Here is a 19,247-nt window from a genome sequence, read left to right as displayed (position 1 = left end):
GTTTCTAAACTTTCTTTAAAATAGAGGAAACTTTTTAATAAGCAAATTAATTTTGAAACCAAATATTTAAACAGCCTATTTTGAAGCTACTCCATTTCTATCCAAAAATGAGGTGGGATGTTACTTGCCTCCCGGACTGTCCTACTCTCTCCAGAGACTTCAGAGGACCTTGCTAACCCTAACTGGGACAAACCACTGCCTGGTGGCTAGCGGATTTACCTTGCAAAATTGCCCTGGAGCTCCGCCTCTGGGAGCCACCCTCTAGGCTGAATGCCAATCCCAGGCTGAGAACCAATTTGGTCCCCAAGCTCATCCTGGTTCTTTGGTGTAGATTTAAGAATGGACTGCCAGGGGCGCCTGGGTGGCACAGTGGTTGGGCGTCTGCCTTCCGCTCAGGGTGTGATCCCGGCGTTGTGGGATCGAGCCCCACATCGGGCTCCTCCGCTGTGAGCCTGCTTCTTCCTCTCCCGCTCCCCCTGCTTGTGTTCCGTCTCTCGCTGGCTGTCTCTATCTCTGTCAAATAAATAAAATCTTTAAAAAAAAAAAAAAAAAAGAATGGACTGCCAAACTTTCTCAAGATTGATGGGCACTTCATGCATCCTCAGGTCCATCTAGTGCTCTGTGTCATGTTCCAGGTGCCAGCAAAGTGAGAGAGACTAGGGCTGAGCTCTGAAAAGACAGGCAATCAGCGTGCCACTAGTCACATAGGCTGTCCAACTCTGACGGCGCTGAATTTCTTTTTCTTTGCAGTACTTCTGCAGGGAACCCCTCACCCCACTTAGCATACCTGGTGGGTTCTTACTCGGCAGTCAGGAAAAAGAAACCATTAGATAAGCAGGTCACGTCTCTGATATTTGCAAAGAGGGTTGCAAAGAGAAACGTCTTGGGAACATGTTACAGAGAATGAAAATGTCTGGTCCAGTGTATGTATCTCAGGAGAGGGAGAGAGGGAGAACACGAGAGAGATTTCTAATTCAGACCTGTGGAATAATTTCATCATCTGTTGGAAAGAGTCCCCATGACACAAAATTCTGCAGTTTCTCTACCTTCTCACAACCCCCGCACTGTTTTCACTTCATTGCTAAGAGAGGGTTTCTAGAACTAGAAGGTTTTGAAAAGCTGTTGGTGGAGGAATAGTTTTATACACCACCTCCCGTGCCCCAAACCATTCCCAGAATTTGGGGGAAAGGAGAGCAAAGCAGTTTTGGTTTTGTTCTTGTTTTGAGAAACATTCTTCTCCTAAATATGAAAGCAATATTGCATCAGCGGTACCAAATACCGGTAAGGACACAGATCTGCAGGACCTCTTATACACTGCTGGTGGGAGTATGTACTGACTGATGCAACCACTTTGTAAAAACACTCAGACTTTACCTTTTAAAGGCAAACTTTCCCATACCCTATGACAAGCATTTCTACTGCCAGGTTTATATCCAAGAGAAGTTATGCAGGGGCACTGGGAAGACATGTACAAGAATGTTCATAGTCACTCTGTTCATAACAGGAAGAGGCTGGAAATAGCCTACAGAATAAACAATAATATCTTCACACAAAGGAACATTATATAGCCATCAAAATAAATGAGCTCCATGGGCATGCATCGATATGGGTGAATTTTAGCAATACACTATTAAGTGAAAAAAGTCCCAGAATATAATATATAGCATGCTACCCTCTTTAAAGAGTTAAAGCCACAATAATTTAAAAAATACATGCTTTTGGGGCTGTATATCAATTAGATACAACTTTATTAAAAAGAAAACAACGGGATTGTGAGATTTGGCAAGTTGGTTATTTTGGGTGGAGAAAAATGGTAAATCGAATAAGAGAGGATCCATACCTAGATGTTAACTTTTGTCTGAGTGTTAGCTTTTATATTGGTCATTGGGTTTATGAGCACTTATAATAAACAAATTAATAAATAAGAATAAATTAATAAATGAGAAGAGAATTTGCTGAGTTGAAGATTACGATTAATCCAATTCAGAAAGTATTCTGGCATCCAAAGGGAAAACTGAAAGCAAAATTACACATGCATTGCACACAATTTAGAACCCAGCAAAGTATGTGAAGAAAAAGTCATCCCTAACAGTACCACTCCAGAAATAATCATTATTAACACTTTGCTATATTTCCTTCTAGCCATTTTTTTTCCTAATTCAGATTTTTAAACAAAATTACAATCATGATGTTTAAATAGTAATTTTATTCTTGATACAATATTATATTATGTATATTTTCTCCTGTGATAAAATAATCTCTGAAAAATAAAATAATCTCTGAAAATGTTTTAAACAACTAAATAGTATTGAATTATGTTTCTGCATCATAATTTATTTGACAAATCCTTTAAATGTGTTTATTTTGGTTGCTCCCAATATTTTGTTATTATGAATAAGTTTACAAAAAGCATTTTGCACATAAATCAGGGTTCCAGCTCTGATGATTTCCTTAGGATAAAATTTTAAGAGTGGAATCAAGGTATGAAAAATTTTGAGTTACTGTCACACTAAGTTGGAGGGCACTATTTTTATGAGTAATAAACCGAATAAGATAGCACCCACAAACATGCCTAATATACACACGAGAGGCATTTAATTAATATCAGTTGAAAATGAAACTGCATATAATTACCAGGTTAGTTAGAATACCCTGGAAGAGAATAAAGAACTATCTCCTTCACCTGCCAGACTATGAAAATTAAATGACTTAGTATTGCTTTTTAACTGTTAGTGGAAATGTAAGTACATGCCATTGGAGGGATCTTTTGTTGCATTAATGATAATAAATATAATTTACATATCATGTTATTCTTTCAAAAGTGTTTCCCCCATGGGGCTCCTGGGTGGCACAGCAGTTAAGCGTCTGCCTTCGGCTCAGGGCGTGATCCTGGCGTTATGGGATTGAGCCCTACGTCAGGCTCCTCTGCTATGAGCCTGCTTCTTCCTCTCCCACTCCCCCTGCTTGTGTTCCCTCTCTCGCTGGCTGTCTCTATCTCTGTCAAATAAATAAATAAAATCTTTAAAAAAAAAAAAAGTGTTTCCCCATGCATTATCCCGTTTGCTCTCCATGACAAACAATCTTCTAAGGTGTATGTTATCATATTATCCCCACTTTATAGACGAGGACATTGGCACTTGGGTTAGAATACTTACCCAATGGCTCCGAAGGTTAAGTGACGAACTCGATTTCAGCTCAGGTCATGATCTCAGGGTCCTGAGACCAAGCCCCACGTAGGGCTCTGCTCTGGGCATGGAGCCTGCTTAAGCTTCTCTCTCTCCCAATCTCTCTCTCTCAAAAAAAAAAAAAAAAAAAAAAAAGAATACTTACCCAAGATGATAAAGCTTGACTCTAAATTCCAGGGGCACCCGGGTAGCTCAGTCAGTTAAGCGTCTCACTCTTGATTCCTGCTTCAGTCCGGGGTCATGGGATCAAGCCCAGAGTCTGGCTCCATGCTCAGCAGGGAGTCTGCTTGAGATTCTCTCTCTTTCTCCCTATGTGCCCCTGCTAAAAATAAATAAATAAATCTTAAAAAAACAAAAACAAAAACAAAAAATCACCTGAGTTCCAGGTCCAGTAATGGTGAAATGACTTATATTAGAATAACTATCCTGCAACTAATGCTTATAAAGTATGAACAAAATATTTTACCCAGCTGTCCAAAAGGTAGGAGAAAACAACCAAAAGCAGGCAGAAACTGGAAGGCAAATGTTTAAAACCAGTAATTTAAGTTTCATCTTAATAAACTAGAAAAATACAAGCAAATTAAACTAAAAAAATGTAGCAGGGAGGAGATAATACAAATCTGATAGGTGACAAAAAATAATAAGGAATTATTGTGAAACACTTTATGTCAAATTCAACCACTTAAATGAAATGCACAGATTCCTTAAAGAACATCTTACCAAGACTGACAAAAGAAGAAATGGAAAATCTGAATACCCATAGATCTATTTTTAAATTGAATTTATCAAAACATTCCCACAGAAAGAACTTCAGGTCCAAAGGATTTCACTAGTAAATTCAATCAAGTATTTAGGGAACAAATAACACCAATCTTAAGTTATTTCCAAAAATAGAGGAGGAGACACTTCCTAGCTTCTTTTGAGGTCAGTATAATCCTAATACCAAAGCCTGATAAAAACATTATGAGAAAAGAGAATAGGGGTGCCTGGCTGGCTCAGTTAGTAAAGCATGTGACTCTTGATCTTGGGGTTGTGAGTTTGAGCCCCATGTTTGGTGTAGAGATTACTTAAAAATAAAATCCTAAACAAGAAAAAGAAGGGTTGCTTGGGTGACTCAGTCAGTTAGGTGTCCAACACTTGATCTCAGCTCAAGTCTCAATCTCAGGGTCATGAGTTCAAGCCCCATCTTGGGCTCAACACTGGGCATGGAGTTTGCTTTAAAGAAAAGAAAAGAGAATAAAAGATACCTTTAATGAATATCGACACAAAAATTATTACCAAAATATTAGTAAGTCAAATTCAGCAATATATAAAAAGTATAATACATCATACCATGCAGAGTTTATCCCAGGAATGTAAGGTTGGTTAGATATTGGAAAATCTATTAATTTAAATTATGGTTAGTAGTGTTTAGGAGAAAAACCACATGATGATTTCAATAGATGCATAAAAGGTGTTTAACAAAATCCAACAGCTATCATGATAAAATTCCTAGCAAGTCAGGAATAGAAGGGAAGTTACTCAATCTGAAAAAGGGTATCTCTAAAAAATATACAACTAATGTCACATATAATAATGAGATATTGAGTATTTTCTCATTTCATGACTAAATGGAGAATGTTAACTGTCACCTCTTCTACTCAACGTTGTACCAAAGGTCCTAGCCAGTTTTCAATGGCCAAAAAGTGACATAAATGGATCAAGATTGTAAAAGAAAAAGTTAAACTGTCATTTCTTTACAGACAGCATGATTGTTTACATAAAAACTACTACAGAACCTACAAAAATGTTACTACAACCAATAAGTGAATCTGACAAGATTGTAGGACATAAGGTCAATATACAAAAATCAATTATATGTCTATATATTAGAACCAATAAGTAAAATTTTAAATAAATTTTTTTAAATTGAAAACAACTTCACATAATCATAAATACAAAACACTTGAGAATAAATTAATAAAAGACATACAAAAACTCTACATTAAAAACTATAAAATATGCTAAGAGAAATTAAAGAAGATCCAATTAAATGGAAAGACATACCATGTTCATAGAATGCATGACTCAATATTGTTAAAAGTGTTTGTTCTTCCCAAATTTGATCTCTAGATTTAGTGCAACCCCAATCAAAATCTCATCAGACTCTTTTGAAATAATTGACAAGATAGAATAGCCAAGATAATCTCAACAATAACAAAATTGGAGGAGTCACACCACCTGAGTTCAACACATACTAGAAAGCTAAAGTAAAAAAGAGAAAGTGAAATTATCATAATCGCCATGCAAACCTACTGAATGTTGTAGCTGCATAAATATTTTTTAAGTCTCATTTTAATGTAGCTGATCATTTCTTACTTTTGGACGAGAACAGCAATGGCAATAAAAAGAATGGCGGCAGTAAAGCATAATACAGTCTTTTCCAGAGTAAAAGTCATATATCACTTGTCTGAATATGAATTTAAGTGGTACACAAATATGATTATTTTTTTAATAATCATGTATTTAAAGATCATCTCATGCTTAAAGTTACAAAGAACTTTTTTTTTTTGTATAAAACATGCTCATACAGGAGTACCTGGCTGGCTGAGTCAGGAAAGCATGTGACTTTTTTTTTTAAGGTTTTGTTTATTGAGAGAGAGAGAGTGCACACAAGTGGAGGGGGTGGGGACAAGCAGACTCCCTGCTGAACAGGGAGCCCAATGCTGGGATTGATCCCAGGACCCTGAGATCATGACCTGAACCAAAGTCAGACACTTGACTGGGAAACCCAGGTACCCTGAGCACGTGACTCTTGATCTCAGGATTGTGAGTTCAAGCCCTACATTGGGTGTAGAGATTACTTAAAATCTGATTTCAGCAAGGAGCCTGCTTAAGATTCTCTCTCTCCCTCTGCGTCTCCCACCCTTCTCTCCTTTCCGCTCTTAAAAAAAAAAAGAGAAAGAAAAAGAAAGAAAGAAAGAAAATTCTCATATTAAAATGTAATATTTCTTTCTGGGGGCACCTGGGTGGCTCAGACGGTTAAGCAACTGCCTTTGGCTCATGTCATGTTCCCAGGGTCCTGGAATCAAGTCCGACATCAGGCTCCCTGCTCGGGGAGAGTCTGCTTCTCCCTCTCCCTCTGCCCCTCCCCCCAGCCCCTGCTTGTGAGCTCTCTCTCTCTCTCTCTCACTGTCTTTCTCCCAAATAAAATCTTTTTAAAAAATGTCTTTCTGAAATAAACTTAAGTTTTAAAAACGCAACAGATTTATGGACAAACACAGAAACGCTAACACCTCATTACGGAATTAGGCAGACTGACCCACCCAATAACTGGCAGAGCAGGAAAACCCAGGCTTCCCCTTTCACTCAGAGGCGACTCCTTTTCTTGCACAGGAGAAAGTAGCCCAAGAAGCGTGTTTTCCACGGACAGGTTGGCTTCCAGTTCACCAGTCCAGTAACTAAGGGGTGGGGAGGCAAACCAGGGTTAGAGAGGACCTTCCCCGCAGAAACATGAGCGGTAGGGAACAAGTATGTCCCTCCCCAACACACACACACACACAGGACACAGACGTCTCAGTGTCCCTGGTCCCAAATGTCGTCGCCGTGTCTCTGTTGAATGTAGTGGCTGCCACCACTCTCATGGGAACAGATGCCAGGTGATCCTGCCTCAAATTCAAAGTTCCAAATCACAGAACTGAAGCCATGACCTCACCCCATGGCTGCGAGAGAGGCTGCGGAGGCAAGACTGTGTCTGATAGCGTTTATTTCTATAGCATGGGTCCTGCAGCAGAACCCTCTAACAGAGAAAACGGAGGAAAGCTTGTTGGGCAGACAAAAAGCCATCCTCTATGGAGGAGAAAGCCAAGTCCCGGGAAGTGAGGTAACTTGCCAAGGTCACCGGGCAAGCAAGCAGTTTTGCATCACGAGATCAGACACTTTCCGACCAAGTGCTGGGAATGAGAGGCTTCAGGAAGGAATTTTGGTTCTTATGTGACAGAGAAAATTTGTGGGGGGAAAATAAAAAGAAACACCAAAAAAAGATGCAACCCTCAAGAACCAAAGAAAAATTATGTCCCAGCCTGAATCTGTACAGCTCTGGGTGGCCCAAGGCTACATGGAGGAGACACTTTTCCCTGCTTTTTCCAGGAAGATGTGTTGTGCAATGTGCTTTTTTTCACAGTGATGTGAGAATTCCCAGGAAATTGGCTTTGTGTTTTTTCCCTTGTAAAGTCGGTACTTTACTGGAATAATTGCCTTTTTCTTTTAAAATTTTTTTTCTTTCTTTCTTCCTCCCTCCCTCCCTCCCTCCCTCCCTCCCTTCCTCCCTCCCTCCTTCCCTTCCTTCCTTCCTTCCTTCCTTCCTTCCTTCCTTCCTTCTTTTTCTTCCTTCCTTTCCTCCTTCCTTCCATCCTTCCTTCCTCCCTCCCTCCCATCCCTTCCACCTCTGCTCCTATACGACTCTCTGATAATGTGGGGCTCTTTCTCTAGTTGTGGAGTCTGTGCAAAGAGAAGGGGGCTCTGTAGCCCAGACCTGCTGGCCGTGAGTACCACCCTTTCTGTAACACACATTCTGGGTGGCAGAGGTCCTCCCCCGTCATAGCCGCCTGGGCTGCTGCCTGGATCATCTCTACCCGAGTTATTCAGAGGCTGCTTTAGGGATGGCATTGGACAGCTAGTGAGCACTCCTACTTGGCAGGCCTGCCCTCGGGAGTTCTTGGGGTAGACACAAAAGCCAATGTCCTCAGGACATGCCCTGCTCCCCTGTGTGTACTTTGTTCATTCTGAGACTTAATTTATTCTTCCGGTCTCCTGTTGCACAAAGACCTGTACAAATGATCCAGGCCACTTCTTTGTTTCTCCCTGAAATATGGCTTTTGAAACCTTCTATTGTTTCAAACAACTTTTCTGCTGTCTTTTGAGAGAAGGAGAAGATTAGGTCTGTTTCTTCTGGTCGGATACTCTCCCCACATCTCTACCTGGACCCATCAGAAGTCCAAGGACAGAGCACACGACCAAAGCTCCTACTAGTGGTGACACCCAACTGGTTAATAGAGTTAGAATTTATAGTTGAAGCTCAAGGACAGCAACCTCTGGGGAGGGGAGGGGAGGGCAGCAGTGGACAGGAGGGGACTTCAAAGCACATTTACATAACACTTTACACAATAGCTAACAGTAGGATCCAACAATAATCCCACCTTACAGATGAGGAAACTGAGAGCCCCAGGCCAAGGTCACGGAGAATAAGGGGTAGAGCCGGGATTCTGATCTCAGCAGTCTGGCTTCAGAGTCTGTACTTGTAACTTCCATGTTGAGAACCTCTTCCCTCCCCCAGCAACCCTGGTCACCATGACTAGAACCCTCCAAGAGAATGCTCGTTCTCCAGTGTCTCCCTACCACCCTGCTTCATTTAGCCAGAATGTGTTTCTTGGAGTTAAAAACCCCAACTGCCGTTGGTAAAATGGGAATAATAACGGTACCAGTTTCAAATGGTTTTATAAATTCTAAGCCCATGGCAAACATCCAGTAAGTGAGCATTATTATTATAAAAGCTAGAAAATACCAGCTAAAGATGTCTCTGGCATCATCGGTCTAGAATTCTCCATTACTGTTTTCCCAGTACAAATACAAACGGGTTGTTCATCCTTGTAGTTCTGTATCTCACTCCGAATTTCAAATTAAGACATTTCAGTTCAGTCACTTGGGTGGAAAGAGAACCATTTCTGCCGTCCCCACAAAGAAAGCTTGGGAACCGTTGGGTCAGACCCACAAGAGGGCCCACCAGGCAAAAGATCTGTATCTTGGTCTCACTAGTTGAGCTTTGCCCACACACATTAATTCAGATGAATAACAGAACAAAAGAAAGTACACAGTGTATTCTTTCATTAATGGGTTTATTCATCAGGAAAGGAAGCGAAGAATAAACACTGCCAATGAGAATAGCCAGTGTGCAGGGAATTAAAAGACACTTTTGCTTGAACGTGCTAGAAGTTTAAATAACAAATAATAAATTATCTAAGTCAGTAGCTTTTAAAGCGTGTTCAGTGGAGCCCTGGAGTTTCACAAAGGCACCTCCAGGGCAGGGCTGAAGTTAGTCATTGTCCCACTGACTGAATGTTAACTGGCGGAGGAATGGATGTGCCAAGGCTCTGAAGCAGGGGAATGACTTTGAAACAGTTGCTCCAGAACCTAAGAGGTCTTCAATCCTGAATATGTGTGACCTTGGTCAGGTCACTTCCCACTTCTGGTTTCTGTTTTCTTCTCTGTCCAACAAGGACAATCGGTGATGGAAAGGAAACGGAATTATTTTGGCTCTAAAACTCTGAGATCATTGCGTGACTTGTGTTCCTGACAATGTCTGCTTCCAACAAAAAATAGTGTAGGATTATCTTTGTACCAGTCTTCAAAGCCGGTACATCTTTGACATTTCTCAGTGATCGCAAATTCTAGCTCTTTCGTTTGTCAATTTGTTCAAAACCAGGTTTTTTTTGTTTGTTTTTTTTTTCACTCCATAAGTGTTTAGTGAGTGCCCTTCAAGAGCAAGGTACTGGTCTAGGTGAGGAGATGAATAGGGCCAAACTTTTCCGTTTTCTCCAGGGGCTCCCAGTCCAGTGATGAGCTAGGTAAACCCACTCGTGTCTTTTTTTGGATGGTTTATAGATGTCTCCTAGATCTGGCCCTTCTGACTAGGGATGATAATATGTTTGAGCCAAAGATCAGAGAAACCGCTAGTTGCCATAGAAAGAGGGAGACCCACGTTCCTGGCCTTTTGAAGAGTTTCCAGAAAATACCTCTGGCTCAGAGACCATAATGCTTGAGCCTGAAAGCAGCCCATTCTCCTATTCCCACCTCTTTGGTAAGTGCAAAGTACCTTCGATTCTCAGATCCCTTTGGTGGCTGGCTGGTTGGCAGGAGAACATCGCTCGTAAGGCTCTCTGATGCAGTCCTGTTTAGCAACCATATTTCACTCGGTTCAAATGGATCACTGTGCATAGTTAGGAACGGCAGCCTGTGTAGTAAACTGATTTCGATTAATCTGGACTCAAATTCTAGCCCCATCTAACTGGCTCTGTGCCTTTTGGCAAGCCAGTCAACTCCACTGAATCTTATTCTTCCTGATCTGTAAAATGAAATTGCAGACATCTCATGAGGTTGTCGTATGGGTAAGGACGCACCGATACAGAGTGCCCAGGATCTGTTTATGCCTGGTGAGGACTCAAAGATTGGCGGCTCTTTTTATGATCAGTTCTGCGAAGAGGGCGTGAGTCACCACACTGCCTGTGAATGGAGAGCTCACTGGACCAGTCCTCTTAGATCATTGCTGGAAATTGAAGGAATCACTGTAGGGCTGAGCAGAGGCTTACAGATGTAACCTGGGTGGGAGTCAGGGAAGCCCAGAACCACAGAAGGAAGACATTGGGGTGAAGCTGAGTCAGTAGTCTGGCCAGATCAGTTGACAGAGCGGAGATCTGAACTGGCTTCAGAAAAGGAACTTTCATGGCCTCACATCAAAGAAGATGTCAATGGTTGACATTAGAATTATAGGAAGGTGAATGGATGAGGCTTCCCCCCCCCTCATTGACCTGCTTGATTAAACCAGTGCTCTCTGTTTGGAAAGCCGCATCATCACCATCTGGAACATTAAGCCAGAAAATCTCAACAGCTGGAGGAGGCCTTTGGTGTACAGAAGAAATCCTGAACTGGAGCTTGGCGAATAGTGCCTGGAAAACGGAGGAGTCTTCTTCCCACACTGACATTAGGAGGTTAAGATCTGCCAGCTCAGAGGTTGTCACATCTATTTCAACCTGTACGACATTGAAGATGAAATTTCACCTCGTTTTCTTGGCTTTTCTCGAACATCAGACCGTAGAGCCGCACCGAACCCACACTCTTCCATAGCAGGTTTGCCGGCACTGACTCTTCGGGGGTTTCAGAGTATTTGCCAACTTTCTCCTCGAAATAATCTTTTCTTCTGGTTTTTGGAACACTGCTCTGCCCTCATTTTCCTCCTCCCTCTCCACCTGCCCTTTTCCTTTCCGTTTTATACAAGCCCTTCCTCCCATTGCCTTGAACGCCTTCGGCCTCCAGGCCGTCTCAGATGCGCTCCTCTGCTCCCTCTTCCACAGATGACTCCTGATCAAGCTTTTGAGTGAAGGAGAAAAGCTTTCCCCTTCTTCCCCTTTGGGTTCTTTGGCTCGTCTAGTAACTAAACTGACGTAAGACAGATTAACGAGAGAAAAGCAAATTTAATTTTGTATGTACGGGAGCCCATAAAAACATGATTCAAAGAAGTGACCGCTTAAAGCAGGCAGCTTCGTTAAACTTTTTAGATAAGGAAGTAATAATACATGTGCGAGGAATTAGCAAGACAAAAGAGCTTGGCCTTTGTGTAGCAAATTAGGGAACAAGTAACAAGGTTTGTTCAACAGCCCTCTCTGCGCTAAATTCCCTCCCTCTGGTGATAAGGATGCCCCTAGCCTCCTGGGACAGGGAGGGTACCTTTCACAGGACAGATTTATTTCCTCTTTGCAGGGGGACAAAGGAAGTTCAGAGTGTCCTTTTCGCATTGGCTGTTTCTAAAGTAACTTTAATTCAAAATAATTTGCCAAAGTGGCGTATTTTGGGACGGCGTACTGTGCTGTCCTTCCTTGCGTAGGTCCGTGAGAGCTCTAGGGCGCGTCAGGGACTTGTTGACGTGTGCACAAGCACCGGATCGTGGGTTCCCGGGTGATAATTTTCTTTCTCCCTTTTATCCTCTAGCTGACCTAGGCCGGTTGTATTCTTAAATCCTACTGCTCGATTTGGAAACTTACGAAAACACAAAGTTATAAGTAAAGAAATAGAAATCACCTGTAATCCAGAGATAACCACTGTTAATATTTTGGTTTATTTAAAAGAGAATTCTTTCACTATGCTGATTTCCATCACTATCCTCTCACCGTCGTCTTTCTTCATAAACTCATTATCATATTTACTACTTTATTTCCTGTCTTCTTTGCTATGTGTTGCCCACTGCCCCAGACAATGCCTAGCACACAGGAGGGGTTCAGTCTGTTGAATAAATGAGTCTCTCTTTACATATGCAAGAGTTGAGATTGTATGTATACAATCATAGATTTTTCTTCGTTTAGCATTATACTCTCTTCTTGCCACTGACTCAAGCATTTCTCCATCATCTGGGATGACAAGAGCATTCTTTTATGAATTAAGAGAATCCCCAAGGGTCTATCAGTGGCCTCCCATTTACTTCTTCACTGAAGATGAACACTACAGACCTCCAGGCTTATTAGAGTAAATCAAGAGCAAAGCTTTGGGAATTATAAACTTTACTAGCAGGTAGATGCTGACACTATTCTCAACCCTTACAATAGTTTCTCTTAGTAGAGAGAACTCTTACGTTTGCTTTACCCAAGAAAGGCAACCTCCCCTTTGAAATCTTCCAAGAGATGCTATTAGATCCTTTGAATTCTTCCTGAAATAGCGGTGCATTGTCCTCGGAGAATGGAGGCATGCTGACACCAGAATTAATGTCCAGAGAACCGGAGAATGGATGCTACCATTTCTAAACTTCAGTCTCAAATGGGGAGAAAGCTGTCGGGTGGGAAGGTAGTGGCTGAGCAAAAGGAGAGCGGAATCTGTAATGGGCGTGTGAGAAGGGGTAAGGACAGAGAAAGGGAGAAGGTACACTGTAAGGAGCATGGGCTCGGGAGCTAGAGCAGGGCTCCCATCCCATTGCCCAGTCACCAAATGTGCGACTTTGAGTGACATGCTTAGAACTTCAGGGCTCAATGTACTCATCTTTAAAGAAAGCAATTACCAATAGATAATAGTGATTACGATTAGGCCTTTCAAGATGTCTGTGCTCAGAAACTCTGGAACATTACAGATGAAAAGCACAGTATCTCAGTATCTGAAAGTGGCTGCTAAGAGGAAGTGGCCTCACTGGAATGAACAGGAGAGGTCCAGGTTACTTTGGACGACGATTATCAAAACTCATTTTATTAAGTAAACTCGAAACATAAACGTTACCAATACTGACACTGTAAATTATTAACTCTTATCTGCACTGAGGGTCCTTGGCACTGAGTTGTGGAACTCTTCAATGTGTGTTTCCAAACCCTAAGTTGTCCCCAGATTTACTCCCCTGGGGTAAAATGAAAATAAAGAGAAGACAGAGTGGTGAAAAAATTTTTTTAAAAGATACCAAAGTATAAAGATAGGCAAAGTGATGCTAAAAATCCAAATTAAAACTAGACCAGAATATTTACATATTTTATTAAATCTTTACAATCAGTAATTATAATCAAATACACAATTATATACAAGGATTATATACATTTTGCCCAGACTTTTACATCACAGTACATAGTTTCCCTTAGAAATATTGTATACGTTTATCATCAAACAATAAAATCCAACAGTAGTGTTACAGCACCTGTTAGTACAGACATCTTTTTCATAAATTACATCATAAGAAAATATACGGCTGTAAATTGGGCTTTTAAAAATGTCTTTTATAAAATCTGAACATACAATATTTCATTCACAGAATGTTTTTTTTTCTATGTTCTGACTGAAGCCTTGTGCATAAAACGACCGGTTGGAATATTTACTAAATCAGCTCCCCCCCAACCCCCCACCTCCAAAATTATAAGCACTATCTGAATTACTTCTGCTGAGCTTCCTTTATGATGAATCTGGCATGGGGTTTGGTGAGAGAACAAATGCTGGTTTTATTGTAAAAAGGGCTATGATGGTAATTTAAATTTTTTAAAAATTCTCAAAATAATTACATTAGAAACTAAAATCAGAGAGCACACAATTTTTCATTTTACTCTCTAATACTGTGAAGAAAAAGGGAAAAGTATAATGTCAAAAACCAATTTGTTCTGAAACAACTGTATTCTTGTTGGAAGCCTACTAAAGGTTAAAAACAAAACAAAACAAAAAAACACACAAAAAAACCACCCACCCAACAAAATATCCCATCCTAAACATATCCAGTAAATTACAATTCTGTCATACCTACAACTTTATGGGAAAATTATTGCAAATTAGGGTGTATCATTTCAATAGACTTTCATAAGCAGAAAAAACTACAGCTATTTTTTTAGTAGGTAAACAAGTTAAGTTTTAAAACTTGAAAATACCTGAATTAAATACTTGCTCTAATATCTAACTTCTCACTTTCAGATAAAATCCTTACTTGATTCCAGGTTTGTAAACATTGTATAAATCCTTCTTAGTCAAACAATTTTATGGCTGTGGTGATCACTTCAGCTCTGTTTCTATGCAGTCAACATTTAACTGAGGTAGACCAGATGTTTCTAAAATTCAGGGTCTCATAGAATCCCCTGAATATTTAAGAAGTACAGAAAATGTCTATCAAAGGTATTTAAAAAATAAAACATAAAAAAAACACCTAATGCTGTTGGAATTTTTTAATGAACTCAAACAACTTCATGGCAGTATGTCGAATAAGAATGTGGAGTTAATGATAACGTTGGGAGTTTACACCTTCTTAACTAGGGAAAAATCAAGTATGATTCCTTCTGGGTGTTAAATATAACTTGTTAAATTTTCCTTCTTTTTTTTTTTTTTTTTAAGGATTCAACTTTTCTAAAAAAGTGAACAAGTCGCTTCTAGCCTTCAATGAATGGCAACATCTCCCCCTACTGGCCAAAGGCAGGGCGAGTAAGCTGGCTCTCCTATACCATGAGATCTTCGCTGGGAAAAAAAAATCATGTTGTTTTGATAACTTAGAAAAGTTGGATTTAGACAACAATGGCTCTAAGCTACAAATATAAAATCAAATCAATGTATATAAGGCTTCTGTAATCAAAGTCTTAGAGGAACATCTGCTCCTTTTCTCCAAGCCCCAGTCCTATAAATCAAGGCAAGTCAAGTAATTTAAGCTTCACCTATTTTGGCAGCTTTGCAATTAATATAAACAAAGCACTACGTCTATCCTTCCATATACTGTATGTACTATAGTTCTATCTTCTTACACCAAATTTCACATGCAGAAAGACTAAAATATCCATTTTAGTGTCAGGTTTAATTAAGGGCCAATAAAGGTCTTATAAGACTACTCTTCCCCACCCTCCCCCTCCCAAAAAGTGAATTCTCTATTAGTTTTATTATTCACTGACCCAATTACATTTAGCTGGAATTTTTGAAAGCAGCTATTCATCCCCTTATAAAGAATATGTTTACCTGGGATCTAAGACATACTGTACATGAATATACATAACTACAATACAGCACTGCTCTTCTTTCAACAGCTCCATATACAGTTTAAGTTCATCAGTACCTCAAAACTGTGTTTTAAGAAAAGATTATTACGTAATGTCACGGTAAAGAGAAAAATTAAGTCTCACAAATATTCCTTTAGAAGTGATTTAGTAAGTTTTAAAAAAATAAATAAAATGAATAAAACCATGATTTCAACTACAGGGCTGTCTACAGGATATCAACAACAGTTTTTAAAACTTAAATGTGGCCAGCACCAGACTGCCACCAAAACAAAGAAGGAAGATAAATTCTCATTAAGCTATATGGCTATATGTTAGTTTCTACTGTGTAAGTTTCTTACACAGGTTACCATAGATTAATTTTCAAGTCTGTAACAGAAGGAATATCTGCTAAAAAAAAAAAAAAAAAAAAAGTTAAAAAAAAAAACACCTTAAAAACCATGATTCAACAGAAAATGTGACAGACTCCTTAGGTGCATCTTTAGAAACCATAGTTTCAAAGAAAAAAAAAAAACAGTAGTTTCCCTAGGATTTTTAGATTACTACCACAGTTTTATTATGGCTCCCTAAGATAGAAAAATGGAACAAAATGTATTCAACCATTGGCGATATGGCCCTTGTGGTTCAAATTGCATACTAAACGTGGGATGGAGTAAGGCTGATGGCTAGAGGTAATCCCCTCTAAGAGAAATGAACTGGAGAAGATTTCTAATTTACCCGACAAGGACAGAACTTTAAGTTCCGTTTCAGAGTAATCACAGCTTTCCCTACGGAAGGCCCAATGGCAAGTTCATATTACATTAGAGTTTCTCCCTTGTTCCATCTTTCTTAAGTATTAAGTAACCAATTTCCATAATATATTATGTGACCTTTACACCTGGTCCCAATGATTAACCTTTACACAGAGAACTCACTGAGAAAGTACACTGGCTTCACCTTTGGTTTAAACGAAAAGGACATTGTTAAGAGAGAAAAAATCAAGTCATCTTGATCATTTGTTAGACAATGAAGTGACGAGCAAAGGCTGTTTTCACCATAAATGCATTTGCTTCAGAACCACTTAGGTCACTTTGAGGGTTTTGTGAAGGCAGCATAACCAGAATGCCCACAACACTCATACGTCTTTTCCCAAAAGAGCCTCTAACCCCAAAACCAAGAAAGCCGAGCTTCCTTTAATTAGAAAGCTATACAAATTCCTATTCTCCACTCCACCATTAACTGAATATGTCTGTCTATCCAGAGACTGCAGAAATCTGGTTCTTACGAATGCCCAGCAACCTTTTCCTGGCCTGAGGCGCTGCAGGGTGGTGCGACGCTGTCACAGGGTGGGGATCAGGGTGGGGGAGGGGCTGTGAGTTTCCATTTCCAATGGGACAGTTTTAAGCAAGGTCGATTCTAACACGGCATGCTCCAGATGCCTATGGTAACCACCTCAGTCAGAACGTGGTTGCTCGTCACCATACTTAACGACTCCCATTAGAGAGCCTATTAGTATCCGGGTGTCTGTGAACCACAGTTTGCCTTTTCTTTTTAAATACCTACCACCAGATTCTTCAGTGAGTCATAGTTCATCTTTCTCCATCATTTCAAATGCTTCTATATCTTCATTCCAGTCTGCTAATATGGAGTCTATAGGCTGGACCTTTTTACCCCAGCTAACATTAGGATTGGAATCTTCCTCAGTTTCTGATTGTTCTTGAAGTTGGTTATCTAAATCTGTACATTCACCATCAAGACTTGTAGTCTCATGGTTTTCCGTGGGGTTAGAATTCTGTTCAGAAGCAGAAACACTTGCAGCATTGTCCATATCTGCTGGAGATGATTCTGGTTCTGAGTTTAGAGAACTTTCCTCAGGAGACTCTTGATCAACCAAATCAACCTCCTGAGAACTTGATGTAATCTGTTCAGCACTCTGATTCTGAGAATCATTTTCGGAGGATGGTTGTTCTTCATTTTCCATTTCAGGATCTGTATATGAAAGAAACAAGCTTCATGCTACTTTCCCACTCAAAATATTTACTATTGCAGTTTTAAGAGCATACTGGTTTTTGCAATAAAATGAAGAAATAAAAGAGAAAGAAAAGCATTTTAATGAAGAACAGTGAACATTAACATTGAAGAGTAAAAGTACTGCCTTCGAATAAGAATGTAATCCCATTTTTCCTGTATATGCATTTTGTAAAATGTGACAGTACGAAATAAATATTCTTCCAAACTGAAAGGAATGACTCTAATAACTGTAAGACTGCCTTCAGTGGGGATTAGTAAATGCCTAGAAATACACTAAATAATATTATTAAAGTACATATAAATTTGCACTATATTTCTAAAATTATTAGATATCTAAATTCAGGAAGGCTTGTAAATGAAACAGAACATATGAAATAGAATAAATTTTAAACAGCACTTCTATGTTTTAAGATAATATTCTTTTGAAAAATGAAATTCCACTCAGTAAGCCACGATAATATTGATAATACAAAATTATGGATGAGTTGAGGGTATTAATGTGGTTAGATAAAATATCTTCATAAAGACAAGCAAGAACTGAGATTATTTACAAAACTTGTATCTCATTACTGTAGGTCTGTGACTTGTAAGATATCATTTTAAAATTCACTGGAAGGCTGAAGAGCAGACTAACCCTCCTGTACTGAATATAAACCACTAGAGGCAGTCTATTTAGTGCCCCTACAAGACAGCATGTAAATCACACGGACGCCCCTGCCGCGTCCTCCCAGTCTCTGGTGGCAGTCAGCAAACAGGCCCCGAGTGTTCTCTCTCTGTGTGCAAGCACTTTGCAAGATGCTAGAGATAAAATGGGGCAAAAACCAAACACCAGACCTGCCCTAATGGATCTTTTAGTCCAGTTGGGGAAAACTTTTACAAATAATCAGACAAGTAAATGGAAAACTCTGTAACATGTTTTACGTTGCTAGCAAAGCCTACAGGGAATAGGAAAGAATAAGGAGAGTGGAGGGTTTCCTTCAGAAAGTGACACTTGAGCTGAGATTTAGCGTTAATGAGTCAAAGAAGGAAGGGAAGATGGACATATTATAAAACCAGAAAAACTAAAGGAAACAGGCACGCAGGAAGGCACAGGCAGGTGCGTTTAAGTACACGCTGATGAAGTAGGGTTACTCGGGAAGCTTAAGTTCTTGGGGGCTGGGGGAGTCCCCACACACTCTCTCTTCTAAGCGAGAGTACAGGTGTACTTTAATTCAACAATTAGAAAAACCATGGTGGGGACCAAAGAAGAGAAAGCAGGAGCTGGCCGCTCATTTATACTAGGGCTACCTTAAGTTCAAGGGAAAACAAAAAGAAAAACCTTCAGGTTTTTTTCTAGATTGCATTAATCTGGTTTAGAAGAATAGGGAAAAGTGTAATACTGCCTCATCTAGTAATAAAAATTGTGCTTTTGGCAAAAAATTACCCTAGGGATACATATTATGCAATATATTTTGGCAATCTAGCTAATACAATAGTATAAGAAAAAAGAAGAGCCAGTGTAAATATAGGAAAAGAACAGATCAAATTCTATTTTTAGACTGTGTTGTATACTTAAACTCAAAGCAACTCTTAATTTTTAAAAAATGCCATTAAGATAATAAAAAAACTTGATAAGGAGAGTAACAATAAGATAAATAGGCAAATAACCTCTCTATAGTAACACCTGGTTAGAAATAAAATTAAGTACCCTTTTCATAATAAAAATAAAAACTGTAAAACGATTAAATTTATTATGAAAGGTATGAGACCTACATTACTTAATACCATAACATTTTAATGAAAACATAAAACAAGATCTGATTACATTTACAGGTAAGTG

General features: G+C 39.5%; 1 protein-coding gene across 2 annotated transcripts in view; it reads right to left on the bottom strand.

Moving 5' to 3' along the window:
• Positions 1-13,423: 13,423 nt before the first annotated feature.
• EDEM3 (ER degradation enhancing alpha-mannosidase like protein 3) overlaps positions 13,424-19,247 on the bottom strand; it is a 66,759-nt gene continuing 60,935 nt past the window's right edge. For both annotated transcript variants that reach the window (XM_026509215.4, XM_026509216.4), the window contains exon 20: positions 13,424-17,386. In XM_026509215.4, coding sequence (XP_026365000.1) covers positions 16,980-17,386 — 407 coding nt within the window. In that variant the 3' untranslated portion in view covers positions 13,424-16,979. The remainder of the gene's footprint in view (positions 17,387-19,247) is intronic.

The sequence above is a fragment of the Ursus arctos genome, unplaced genomic scaffold (assembly GCF_023065955.2).
Source record: "Ursus arctos isolate Adak ecotype North America unplaced genomic scaffold, UrsArc2.0 scaffold_2, whole genome shotgun sequence".
In the NCBI taxonomy this organism is placed as follows: Eukaryota; Metazoa; Chordata; class Mammalia; order Carnivora; family Ursidae; genus Ursus; species Ursus arctos.
Note: the sequence above shows the minus strand (reverse complement) of the source record. Positions and strands in the feature narration are given on the sequence as shown.